This window comes from Solanum stenotomum, chromosome 1, assembly GCF_019186545.1.
Source record: "Solanum stenotomum isolate F172 chromosome 1, ASM1918654v1, whole genome shotgun sequence".
Lineage (NCBI taxonomy): Eukaryota > Viridiplantae > Streptophyta > Magnoliopsida > Solanales > Solanaceae > Solanum > Solanum stenotomum.
In genome coordinates this window covers 36,042,562-36,056,015 of record NC_064282.1, presented here as the reverse complement: position 1 = coordinate 36,056,015, position 13,454 = coordinate 36,042,562, and the positions used below count along the sequence as shown (strand labels likewise).

Sequence of the window (13,454 nt, the reverse complement as noted above, 5' to 3'; positions counted from 1 at the left end):
ATTGTGGGTGATTTACCTTTAACCGACATTAATATTTAATAGCAAGGGTCAGAGGTAGACCCACCCCTCTAGGTAGGGATGCATATCCACTTGTTAACTTTGAAACAAATCATATGTATATATGTATATCTATTTTGAGAAAGTGATAGAAATTATGATATAATTAATAGTGCACCCATGAAAAACATACGAGTCTCATTGTGTTGTTGGTACAACCAAAATGGTCCACCCGCGATAAATGGACAACTATTATTGAATGGGGAAAATATTTGTCATAACTTTAATTTAGAACTATAAGATTGAAAATTCTTTTTTATTTTTTTAAACATGGCAAAATAGGTCGTTTCGTTTAAAACGAGGGAGTATATTTTGAATTGTTTGTGGAGTATATGTCATCCACGTGTGTTATAATTTTGGGTAATTTATGTGAAAATGGAAGGAGGGAAGGGGAATAGAGAACTAAGGGAATGGTCTGAGTGGCGAGTGTGAGTCAGCCATACCCATCCCTTTTTAGGCTAAATATTAGGCAACAGCCGCCCGTGCAAGAGAGTAAGAGAGTTTTTGTTTTCTCCTTATCTGAATTTTGAATTTTGATGATGGATCGGTACCTCTTTCTCTCTGTTGCTGTTGTGGGCACAAGTGGTAAGTAAGTGGTGGTGGTGAGTGAATGTGTGAGAAGATGGATGAATGGATAAAAAGGGTGAAACTTGCCTCGTAGATACCGCTTCTTCCATTTTCAATAGATTATTGTTAAGATCTCAAGTCATATATGGCCGCAAAGAAACTATACGAGTCGTTTTCTAAGGAATTGATTGAGGAAGTACATCGATGGGGTTCCATGAAGCAGACTGGTGTGAGTCTCAAGTACATGATGGAGTTCGGTTCCAAACCCACTCCCCGCAATTTGCTTATTTCATCTCAATTCCTTCACAAGGAACTCCCTATGCGTATTGCTCGCAGGGTTATTGACCTACAAACTCTTCCTTATGGTTTATCTCACAAGCCTGCTGTTCTAAAGGTACTCACTCAGTCATCTACTACTCATGCTCTTTTATTTCATTTGTTCTAAAACCTTTCTTTCTTAATTAGGTCCGGGATTGGTATTTGGATTCTTTCCGTGACCTTAGATCGTTTCCAGATATAAAAGATGAGAATGACGAGTTGGAATTCACAAAAATGATTAATTTGGTTAAAGTACGACACAACAATGTTGTACCTATGATGGCTTTGGGAGTTCAACAACTAAAAAAGGATCTACACCCTAAGATTGATTATCAGGATTTGGATGAGATACACCAGTTTCTTGATCGATTTTACATGTCTAGAATTGGCATCCGCATGCTTATCGGTTTCACTCTTATCTTCTCTTTTCTTTACTAGTACTATTTTATTTTTATCTATACATATTGTGGCATTTCTTACTTCTTGCATTCCTGATAAACACAGGGCAGCATGTAGCCCTACACGATCCTAATCCACCTCCTGATTGTGTGGGCTATATACATACAAAAATGTCCCCCTTGGAGGTTGCACGCAATGCTACCGAGGATGCCCGTTCTATTTGCTTGCGTGAATATGGCAGTGCACCTAAGGTCAACATTTATGGGGACCCAAACTTTACATTCCCGTACGTCATTTACTCCTAATTCATTGTCATTATCCAGTAAACTAGATATATCTTGTCCACCATTTTTGTTCCATGGTATTCTTTGCTGCCTCTGACTTTCTCTTATTACGTTACTCCCAAAATTTATTGATGTAAATGTTCTAAACATAACTTTAGTTGTTGTGGAAAGTCTTGTTTCCCTTGCTTTATACCATACATTTATCCTTCTATTTTTTGGGGGATTCATGACCAGCTATGTGCCAACACATCTGCATTTGATGGTTTTTGAGTTGGTTAAGAACTCCTTGCGTGCTGTGGAAGAGCGATTTGTGGACTCGGACAAAGTTGCCCCTCCTGTTAGAATAATAGTTGCTGATGGTCTAGAGGATGTTACTATCAAGGCATGATCCCTTCTCAAAGTGTCCTATCTAAGGATTGTATTATTATATTTCCTACCCATCCTTATCAAGTTTGGTTTATGTGCTCTGTAGATTTCAGATGAAGGGGGTGGTATACCAAGAAGTGGTCTGCCCAAAATATTTACTTATCTCTACAGTACTGCCCGGAATCCATTGGATGAGCATTCAGACCTTGATACAATTGATTTGGCTACTGTGTCTACGTTAGCTGGTTATGGATATGGACTTCCAATAAGTCGTTTATATGCTCGCTACTTTGGAGGGGATTTGCAAATTATCTCCATGGAAGGCTATGGTATGTTACAGTACCTCTTGCCCTTGTTTGCATGAATTTTATCCTCTAGATTACTAGACTGGAATATATTTTTTGGTAGATGTTTTTCTGGTTAGTTGTGTTATCATATTTGCTAATCCAGGCCCTAGAAATATCATGTTACTAACAAAAGAATTGGTCGCTTGGCTAGGTCTGTACAAATTCAGATGTTTATTACCTCACATAGATATAAAAAATCCGGTACTATAATTCAAAGGCTGAATAATCTAATACACACCTCTATTTGTACCAATTTGACATCCTGCCACTCTGCTCCACAGAGTTTCATCCAAACACCTATGGTTGTTGAAACACACTAATTTAAACCCTTCTGAGCATTGATTAAGCATCTGTGGCAACTTGACGGCTAAGTTGGATAAAATGTGTATAACACATGTAGCGAGCATCAATACCAAACTTAGAAATAAGAAATGAATAAAATGAGAACCAAAAAAAGGATATAAAAAAATGGAAAATCAAAACTTTTACTTCCGACCCTTCCCTAATAGGCGTCCACAACAAAGAACACCCAAAATGGTGAGGGCAAATCTAAAGAATCAAATTTGACAACTTCAATATTCAAATCTAAAGCATAAAGTAAACAATATCTTATCAAATTTGATAAGAAAGTCATTTCTTAACTAAAACAAGAGAAGAAAATCCATACCTAGCTACAGAAATCTCATAAAATGAAGACTAACAAGAGATAATGAAGAAACTTTGCAGAGGGTCGAAACGGCATAACCGAAGGAAAGCCACAAAAGAAGATAGGAAAAGAGAAATCCACCTAGCTAATACAACCAAACTCCATAAATATGTGCATTATTCTTTTGATTTTATCTCCCATTTAGAACAGTTACTGTAGCAAAAAGACAACTTTTCTTTTAATGTTTTTGTGTGATGGTGGTGGGTAAAAGAGGGAAAGATGGGAACGAGCCAAGAGGGGAGGAAGGTTTGGGAATTTTGTTTTCTTCTTTTTACTTTTGAAAAAAAGGGATGGATTTGGATATTTTTATATCAAATATAATTTTTATAAAAACAAATGATTATAGGCGTTAATTTATCAGAGGTGGATGTGATGTGTCCTTTATATCAAGGCGAGTGAGCAACACACAAGGTTAGAGGCATTTTAAAGACTTTGACAGAGTTCAGGTGTGGCAGGAACCCGTGAAATAGTGATTATGACTTTATTTAAATCCTGGAAATATCTTTTGCTGGTTGTGAATTAAGATCTCACTGTGTTGATGTGATGAACACATTCTTTAAGCCCTTGCATTAGAGTTGTTAAAATTGGACTAAATATGTAGGACAAGTGTTTGTGAAGATTGTAAGAAGCTGTTATGTGTGCATCTCCAGCGTCCGATTTTGGAGGGGTAATGATGCACGATCTGAAATTATGTGGATAATGAGTTCACCCTAATAACTTTTATCTTGTAGATAGAAGTAAATATATATGAATGACAGAAGATTATGACTACATGGAGTAGGATTTAAATAGTTTTTTTATGGCAATGGTACGCTTAAGCACTACATACTTTAGTTGGCTTCAATTGTTGATGTCTTTACAGGTACTGATGCTTATCTGCATTTATCGCGGTTGGGAGATTCGCAAGAGCCATTACCTTGACATTTGATGGTGGGAGAGAAAAACTCCTCTGTAGATATTTCAAATTCAAGAAAACATTATTACTGCTATAATTGCCAAATTACTTAAACTTTTCGATGGAAATCATTCAGTTGAGACGCATTTTATTTGTTTAATTTTCTTTGCTTCATTCTGTGATGACGGATCCAACTTATCCGAAGGATAGGCTTATTGTAGATCTTATCTACAAATCAGATCTCTTGTTAAAACAGCTAGTTGATTGTTGTTGAACAAAACCAGATAAAGTCGAAAAAAGTAAAGAGAAAAATGTTCAAAGGAAACCGAACGCACTTGCATAAAACGATTCTATGATGTGCACTGGGCAATCTGATATTCATCCTTTTTCGTTTTTTTTCCTTGTTATTACTGTGGTGTCTTGACACATTTGTGTGCACTTCAAGTAATTCTATGCCCGGGCAAAGTCAATGTGTAGCTTTCGGGTTCAGCCAAGTGCAGTAGCTTTAGTCTAAATTCTCTCTGTGTTCAAATAATAATTGAGAACCCTGTTTGCATTTTTTTTGTTTCACAACTAGAATTTCCTCCTCTATATCATTTCCCTCTTGACAATATTCCTCAACCCTTAACCAGAAATCACGATTCAAAGATGTTCAATAATATCGAATGATTGAAGAACTCTGAGTCAATTTTTATCTACCCTTCACCAAGAGTGTCACTATATTATAATATCAGAATATACACATGCTACTATGAATAAGACACATAGAAAAGGTTAAAACTAGTATTGTTGGGGTCGTCTAAAGAAGAGAATCCCTCCATTTTTGGCGTATTCTTTAGTAAAAGGCGAAAGAATAGTTCACTTTGTGCTCACTGCGTGGCTGCGTGAGTTTTATTGCCTATGTGTGCTGCATATTTATACTGGGACAAAGTTTGTTTAAGTCGTTGTTTATAGATGTGGTACTCACCGCACTCACTCCTTTATAATGTTGCTCTCTGCTTTTCTTTCAGTAACTTTATGATTGAAAATCTAACATGTTTTTCAAATAGAAACTACTTAAGCTGTCCTATTTTATACTTTCACGATCAACTAATTTAAGATATGATTTTGCTTTGGTATCTTTGTGATTATAAGGAGATATATTTTCACAAAATGATGGATAAAATGTCGCGAACTGAGCATCTTGAATAGCTGAACTCGAAAGCAAGTTGTGTTTTTAAAAAAGTTTATAGTAAAGGACCTAATAGGCAGAAGCAGAAAACAAAGAAGTTTACTGTTGTTTACTTTAAGTTGGCCTTATAATCTATGTTGCTCGAACTCTTTTATATGCTAGTACATGTTTGAGTAGCTAGACGTCATGCATCACACATGTTTAGAAGATCTTAGAGCTTCCGTCTAGTTTGGATCTTCAGAGCTTGACGTGCCCACCCGAAGGAACTGATTTCGACATCACCCATGACGGCCCTAATAATTAAAAGAAAGGACTTCTCAAAAACGAAGAAATTGAAGGTGTGCCCCAGAGTGCTTCTGGCAGTGGGGGGGTGGGGGGTGGGGGGGAAGATCAAGCATTCATCAGCTCACTGTTTTGATAAGAACACAAAGTAAATACAAAACAAGAAAATTTTGCTTGAAGAATTGAGTAGGAGCCACATGAACGTAGGCCCCTACTGCGACAAATTATGACATAGGCTCGACCACTTGGGCTGACCTTTGGTGGGCACCCCTCCATTGTGCAATGGAGGTCACCAAATATAAAAGTCCTTGGGAATATAAAATTTCCAACATAATCAGTGGCGGAGCTACCTTTATAATAATGGCTTTGTCAAGAGTCAGTAGTTTTGGCTCAAACTCTATTATATCGAGTTACAAGCAAATATGAAACTCTATTGATCAAACTTGTTACAGTAATGGCTTTGTCAAAGATTCAGTAGTTTTGGCTCAAACTTTTATTATATCAAGTTACAAGCAAATATGAAACTCTATTGATCAAACTCGATAATTACGCAGCTCGGGAAGAAAAATCAATTATTCAAGTAGATAGAAGTAGATAGAAGGAAGATGTTGTTGAAGGGTTAGAGTGGCATTTGAATGAAAGCTCATTTTGTGTCTTAGCTGGCATCCTACATGTATTATGCCATGTGTCTACTTATTCAACTTTATCCAAGTTTAAATGCATACTAAAGAAACATAAATATCAACTAAAACCAAATTAAAAGGCATATTCATGTATTGTCTTTCAATTTTCAAATAAAAAAGAATTTATTTACTACTCATAGTAATATTTGAATTTTAGGACAAGTATAAAACAAATTGAAACTAGAATTGTTGGGGTACTCAAATAAGAGAACCCCTCCAAAAATTGGCGTATGCTACTAATTGCAGCGCGCACACGATATTCTTTAGTAAAAGGCGAAAGAATAGTTCGCTTTGTGCTCACTGCGTGGCTGCGTGAGTTATCAAACTAAACTGTGCTGCATTTTTATATTGGGACAAAGTTTGTATATACTGGTTTTTTATCAATGTGGTACTCACCAGTGGCGTAGCTAGAAATTTCACGAAGGGTGTCCAAGAATTATATAAGCAAAAAAAAAATTGATAAATGGACGCACTAAAAAATTCAAAATCAAACTATGTACTATTAATATTTTTTTATGAATAAATGTTCTAAAATTTTAAAAATCAAATCGCATGATATGTAGCTTAATCATTTTTAAGTTTCAAACTTACACTAATCTCTAGTGATGACAAAAATATCGAGACACGAAAAATTGAAGTAGAAACAAATGAGGTCCTCTGTTGTTTGCTTTTAACAGCGTTGTACAAATATTATAATTTTATTTCAAACTTTAATGAAAAGAAATAAAAAATCAAATTCATTGAAAATTCAATTAGCTTTATTAGATTTTTAAGTTAAAGATTTATAAGAAATTTACTAACTCTTAGACAATTAAAGGAATAATAAAATAGGAGCTCTTTAAAAAATAACTTTCTTTTAACAGCGTTATACAAATATTAGAATTTTATTTCAAACTTTAATGAAAAGAAATAAAAAATCAACTTCATTGAAAATTCAATAAGCTTTATTAGATTTTAAAATTATAGATTTATAAGAAATTTACTAGCTATTATCTTAGATAATTAAAGGAATAAGGAAATATGAGCTCTTTAAAAAATGACTATAAAAGATAAGTTTCTGCAAGGATTCGAACCTGCGCGTCAAAGCTCAACAAGAGAGCCTCCAACCGCTGAGCCACAACAGCTTATTATGACAAAGGTGTTCAAAGTATTAAATTTAACCATTTTGAACAAGATTTTACTTAGGTGTAGGTATAATTTTCCGATGAATTGGACACCCTCAAGACACTGTAGCTCCGACCCTAGTACTCACAAGTCAGTCCTTCAATATCTATAGAAACGACTTAAGAATTGTCCTTTAGACTTTCTCGTATGATTAAACTATTAATAGTTAAATTTCGATTAGTGGTGGAGTTAGGATTTTCAAAATAGAAAGAAATATAAACATACGAAGCAACCAGGGAAGTTCAACCACTACTAAAAAACAGTGAATACCGACCTAAATATTTCCGACCTCAAATGGAGGTCGGTAATTTCCGACCTCCGAAGGTTGGTATTTACAAGTAGTCGGTTTTTACGCAAAATAAAGCGAGAAAACAAAATTCCGACCTCTGGAGGTCGGAATTTTTCCCGAAAAAAATGAATTACAATAAAAACCGACCTCTTGATGTCGGTATTAAATAAATAAATCTCAATTAAATATAAAAAATAAATAATACCAACTTCCGTATGTCGATAAAATTAAATAGTATGTAAAAAATAAATTAATATAAAATACCGATCTCATGAGGTCGGTATTTTTTATATTTAATTGAGAAAATAATGCCGACATCAAGAGGTCGATTTTTATTTCTGGGAAAAATTCCGACCTCCTGAGGTCGGAATTTGGTTATTTTGCATAAAAACCAACTTCTTGATGTCGGTTATAATACCAACTTCCGAATGTCGGTAAAATTAATAGTATGTAATTAAAATACCGACCTCATGAAGTCAATATTTTTTCTAATTACTATTAATTAAAGTGACATCCGGAGGTCGGTATTTTTATTTCATCTATTACTTTTAAAAGCGACATTCGGAGGTCGGTTCATTTTACACCTATAACAATTTTGTATACTATGAAATTATGTTGATATGAAAACCGACTACTTATGCAAAATAAAGCGGGAAAACATCACGGTAACAAAATAAAAAAGGAAGAGGGTCCCAATTGGGGGGAAGTATGAGCGGAATGTCAGTCTATCAAAGCGGATAACAATTAGTACTTAGATGGAAAACAATAACACATAAACAGTTTATGGAAAGCGATAAACAAGCAAGTAAGTAAATATATGCATAGATAAAAGGAAATGAATATACATTGTGAATAATCAGGCAAATAAGGAAAAAGGTATGAGATTAAACATGGAAATACCCAAATAAGGGAAAAGGGGAAAGGGTGAAATATGGAAATAAACACATAAGGAAAAAGGGAAAGGGACGGAACATGAAAAATAAGAAAACAAACAATAACTAAACATGGTAATCAACTAAACAAGTAATGAAATAACCAGATAAAGTAAACCCCACATAAATCAAATGAAACACGTAATGGTAAGAACCTATTATCCCCAACAGAGTCGTCATTCTGTCGCACCCCGTTTTTCGCAAAACGGGTTTTGGTGCACGACCTAACAACTCTTTTGGGCTTTTGAGGATGGAAGAGTCGCCACCTAACGAATTAAGGCGCGTTAAGACACCTATCTAACCTAAAATAATTCTAGTTAAGGTCAACGAACCAAAGATCGAGTAAAGGTTCAAATTACCTAAAGGGAAAGGTGTTAGGCATCCCTCGAGGTCCACAAATGTGGGTCCCGACCGTGTCTCATGCAATTTATGTGGGGGTTACAAGTAGCAATTATGGTCACTTCATTTATTATTTTATTTAATTAGCATGATGACTAGGTGATAACTATGATTAAACAATTAGGATTAATTAAATTACCTACTTTAATAATTAAGCATGCAAGACTAGATGATGTAATAAATGAAATAAATATTTAAACAATTAATAAAAGATAAGCGAGGAGACAGAAATTGCACAATCAAATAGAATAAACAATTTTTATATTATTATTTAAGCTACCCCAAACAAATATAATAATAAACAAATAAAGGGACAAAGGAAAGGGAGACTGAAGGACTTTAGGATCAACACTCGACTTTATATAATTTTTTTTGATAGGCTTCCGTGTAGGGACTGACAAACCCAAGATTTGACGCTTTAAGCCTGAGTCGATGTCATCATATTCATAGGGCCTAAACTACCCCTTCCCCACCACCGCTTGCTTTCGTCTCTACAATGTGCCTATCGTCCACGCTTAAAGTCCAAGAGGCATTGGATTGCTACTAGGGTGGATTTAGACAAGATAAGATATATGATTCCTAATAGGCCCACCTAGACACCAAGTCAAACAAATAAGACAACACTTAGAACGTAAATCTCATATTGGCCTCTAAGGTTTTTTTTATTTAGCATGCTAGCAAACACACATAAAGTGAAAGGCCTCATGCTTAAGTGTGTGCATAGACAAGCAAACACTCAATATAACAAATAATTAATGAAAGGGAAAATAATTATGACATAATGCAAATTTTAGTTATACACTGATTTTAAAGGGGGCAGAAATTAATGACCTAAAGATTTTTATTTATTTGGTTTTTTTTTAAATAGTAGAAAAGAGCACATGCAGAAATATTTGAAGAAAGAAACAGTAGCAGATTAAATTGTTACTGCAGAAATAATTAGTAGCCGATTTTAATCAGGACAAAACACGTAGTAAGTGCAGAAAAACAGTAGCAAATTTTAATGCAGAAATTACTTATTTTGATCAGAGAATATTCATAACAGATTTATTTCTATTTTTAAAACATGTTGAAAAAAAAATAGAAGCTTATAGACATACTATCTAAGTGATTAATGCGTTGGTTGGCTAATTACAGGCGACAATAACCAAACAAGGCAAATTATAACATGCAGGCAAAATTAAGTATTAATAGTGCAAAAAGAAGTCGTATAAGTCATATTACTCATGCTAGAAATAGTTAATATTTATTTTGATTGACAGAAAAGTGTGCAGCAGATTTATTTCAGTTTTTAACATGCTGAAAATTATTAAAGTATAATTTTTATAAGCAATTTTATTTAATCTCATGAACACTGATTTATTAGTTAGAGATCCTATAGACATGGTTTCTAAGCGTGAACATGCTGAAAATTAAAACTCGCATTAACATATAGCAATTAGTACAAATCAGTACTTAAATGATTCAGATTTTACTCCTTTTAAATTCATTAACATGCTGAAACTAGTATGTTATTAGCATCGACTACTTAATTAACATGCTGAAGTAATTCCTACGGGAATAATTCCAAGTATGAACAGGCTTAATTACATGCTCACATACGAGATTTGTTAAATTAGGTTAGACAACAGGATATAAACAACAATGAAATATTAACAAATTGATTCAAAACTAAGTGATTTCAACAGAGTTAACGAATGAAAGTAATTCTGCAATTTATTCATTTAATATTTTCTAGCGTGCTTGCATAATAGTCTAAGGCGTTAATAAGGCAAGTAGCATATTTATTCCATTAGTTATTTAGCATGTGATAAAGTATGTTTTAATCTAACATATTAAAACATTTTTATGGGCCAGTTATTATCACGACACAAATAGACTCAACATAAGTAAAGCAATTAGCACATAAATCCCCCTCCCCCCCTTAGGCGATCCCCCAAATATATTTCATATATATAGAGCTTTAGAGTTGCACAACAAAATTATTACAGAACAATGAATACATAACTTAAACAACAAATAAACTTAAAACAGAATAGTTCTGCTCCGAAAATGTGTCCCTCGGCGACTCTTCAATTAATTCAAAGCTCTCAATGCCCTGCTAATTAAAAGAAGCAATATGCTACAAATAATACCAAACAATACATAATAACATCCATTTACACTTAGGCAGAATAAAACATACACATTTATTTTTGGGAGCAACAAATTACACGATTATAGTTACACATAGAATCATATATAAAAAAGGAGAAGAGCACTGACCCGGATGCTTCCTTTATTTATCAAATTCATTTTTTGGATTTATGCATAGTGGTAAGTAAATAATGATGCAAGAAACTAAATACATATATGATAGACACTAACCGGTTAAGCACTTAAAGATTAATCAGCAATGAAGACAAGTTGGTTCCACGCTATTCGACCCGAACACAGCAAAATACTTTAGAAGTTCAACAGAGATTCTTTTCAAGCAGAGAGTAATATAATTTTCTTAGTATTTTAGTATGTGAACAAATTCAGATGTATCCGTCTCTGTCCGAATGTGTGTGTGAATGTGTAGAGGGGTCCTATTTATATAGTAGAAGAGGGGCACATATAAGGGAAGAAATAAATTATGGGGACAATTAAAATATCTTTCTTATTTCAAAGGAGAGCTAAATCAAATTTTATTCTAATTTTATTTTACCAAATATAAAGCAAGGAGGCAATCAACTTAATATCATTAAGGAAAAGGTTAATGACCGATTATATAAAATTATCTACACAGAAATATTTATTTTAAGGAATGGGGAAATCAAATAAAATTTTCCTTATTTTGGAAGAGTCAAATCAGATTTATTTTTTAACTTATTTTTACCAAATATAAGAGCAACTAAATAAGACAAGGATCGCAATCATGATCAATGGCCAGCACATAAAGCGATAATTTCCTAAGTCAAATATTCACCTAATGCTAGATTACCATAAATAAACACGTAAGAATCTATTTAGGACAATAATTAAGGGAGAGGGGATCAATTTACAGCAACTATTAACATATCAATATTCATATATTATAGTAAAATTATACCAACTTACCATAACAAGACAATGAGCAAATCAGCAAGAGAAAGAAGCAATTAGGATAGCAAATTAATTAATTATGATAAGTAGTAACAACCTATCCTAGATGATCAAGTAATTAAGGCGGTGACCAAGCTAAGAATTATCATTGAGGTCACAACAAATCAGGTTATGTTTAGCAACACGAAAATCCTCTGAAACTAATTACGCGAAGCAATCAATTTTAAAGCAATCGACATGAGGAAAAACCAATATGATTATATTCAATATCAAATTTTATCATGAATCGACCAACAACCATTTACAACGTGACGAAAATATACTTAAACATATATAGACGATGGAGTTCTAACAAAATATCACTATTGGCACAGAACAAACAACCCACATGCACAAGGATTTAAATCTTAAAAGTAAATGTTTATACTTGGGACGGATCTGTTTTGCAACTAAAATAATGGGCTGATATACATTACCAACAACTGCTGGCCGGAGTTTCTGACTTTCGCCGGAGTTGTCGTCGATCGTTGCCGCCTCGGAGCTCGCTAATGGCAGGGTCTGCTCCGCCGGAGCTGCTGTTGGAGGTCGCCTGGATTTGCTGGAGCTGCTGTTGGTGGAGCCTGCTGCGTCGGAAAAGAGAGTGGGCGGCGCTGCCCAAGCTTTCGCTGGCTGCTGGCTGTTTTCCGCCGGCGCCGCTGGTCGCTGCTGTTTTGGCGCTCGCTGGCCGGAGAGGTGGCTACTGCTGCTGCCTCGTCGAGCTGCTGGTCGGAGCAGTTGTTGTTGCTGCTAGCTTCGCCAATGCTCACTGCCTCATCGAGAAAAGAGAGGAGAAGAGAGCAACGAAGAGAAGGAGAGAGGGACGGCTGCCACCAGCAGGTGGTGGCGATTTCGCCGAAAAGCATAGAGGGGAGGGGCTGCGGCGCTTCTGAGTTGGAGAGGAAGAAGAGAATGAAAATCTCTTAGGGTTTGGAGTCTTTGGATATTAAAATAGGAAGATAATGTTGATTCGATCTTGACCGTTGATTTAAATAAGATGTAAGGCTGAGATTTAGTAATAGAGATCAAGGATTAGGATTAAAAGATGGGGTATGAGATTTGGGTTGAGTTTGGTCTGAATTTGGTTATAATTGTAATTAAACGGGCTAGAATTGCAACCAAATTGAAATGATAGGCTGGACCTGAAAAGTGAAATTGAATAAGAAGAGGGCTACGAATTAAATAAATTGGAATAGGATGGGCAACAATTTAAATGATTTTGAGGAAAATTGAAGAAATGCTATCCGATTAAAGTACTACAAAATATTATAATATTTTTAATTAAAATCACTTAAATTTAAAACATTTTAGTAAAATAATTATTTCAAGCTTTACTAATAATTTTAAAATATTTTAACCATATTTACAATAATTTTTATAAAGCATGCATGCTAAATATATAATTTTTTAGATAAAATCGATTAAAATTTTAAACTCGACATATATTTCAAAATACATATTTAATCGAATAGCATTCCCAAAAAGGGTTAGAG

General features: G+C 34.4%; 1 protein-coding gene, 1 non-coding gene and 1 pseudogene across 2 annotated transcripts; 1 reads left to right on the top strand and 2 right to left on the bottom strand.

Moving 5' to 3' along the window:
• Positions 1 to 631: 631 nt before the first annotated feature.
• On the top strand, positions 632 to 4,327 carry LOC125847009 (pyruvate dehydrogenase (acetyl-transferring) kinase, mitochondrial-like). The gene is made up of 6 exons (XM_049526722.1): positions 632 to 1,018; positions 1,090 to 1,348; positions 1,447 to 1,627; positions 1,860 to 2,007; positions 2,098 to 2,320; positions 3,907 to 4,327. The coding sequence occupies exons 1-6, from the start codon at positions 770 to 772 to the stop codon at positions 3,963 to 3,965; spliced, it is 1,119 nt and encodes a 372-aa protein (XP_049382679.1). The 5' UTR covers positions 632 to 769; the 3' UTR covers positions 3,966 to 4,327.
• A 1,251-nt stretch (positions 4,328 to 5,578) lies between these two features.
• LOC125853951 (U1 spliceosomal RNA) lies at positions 5,579 to 5,710 on the bottom strand (annotated as a pseudogene).
• A 558-nt stretch (positions 5,711 to 6,268) lies between these two features.
• On the bottom strand, positions 6,269 to 6,385 carry LOC125853976 (U5 spliceosomal RNA). Its single transcript, XR_007445276.1, has one exon. It is a non-coding gene; the product is annotated as a U5 spliceosomal RNA (small nuclear RNA).
• Between the last annotated feature and the right edge of the window lie 7,069 nt (positions 6,386 to 13,454).

Excerpts from the sequence above, each read along its gene's own strand:
- LOC125847009 (XM_049526722.1), top strand. The coding sequence starts at position 770 with ATGGCCGCAAAGAAACTATACGAGTCGTTTTCTAAGGAATTGATTGAG. Across the intron at positions 1,019-1,089 it reads ACAAGCCTGCTGTTCTAAAG|GTCCGGGATTGGTATTTGGA; the intron begins GTACTCACTCAG and ends TTTCTTAATTAG. Across the intron at positions 2,321-3,906 it reads TATCTCCATGGAAGGCTATG|GTACTGATGCTTATCTGCAT; the intron begins GTATGTTACAGT and ends ATGTCTTTACAG.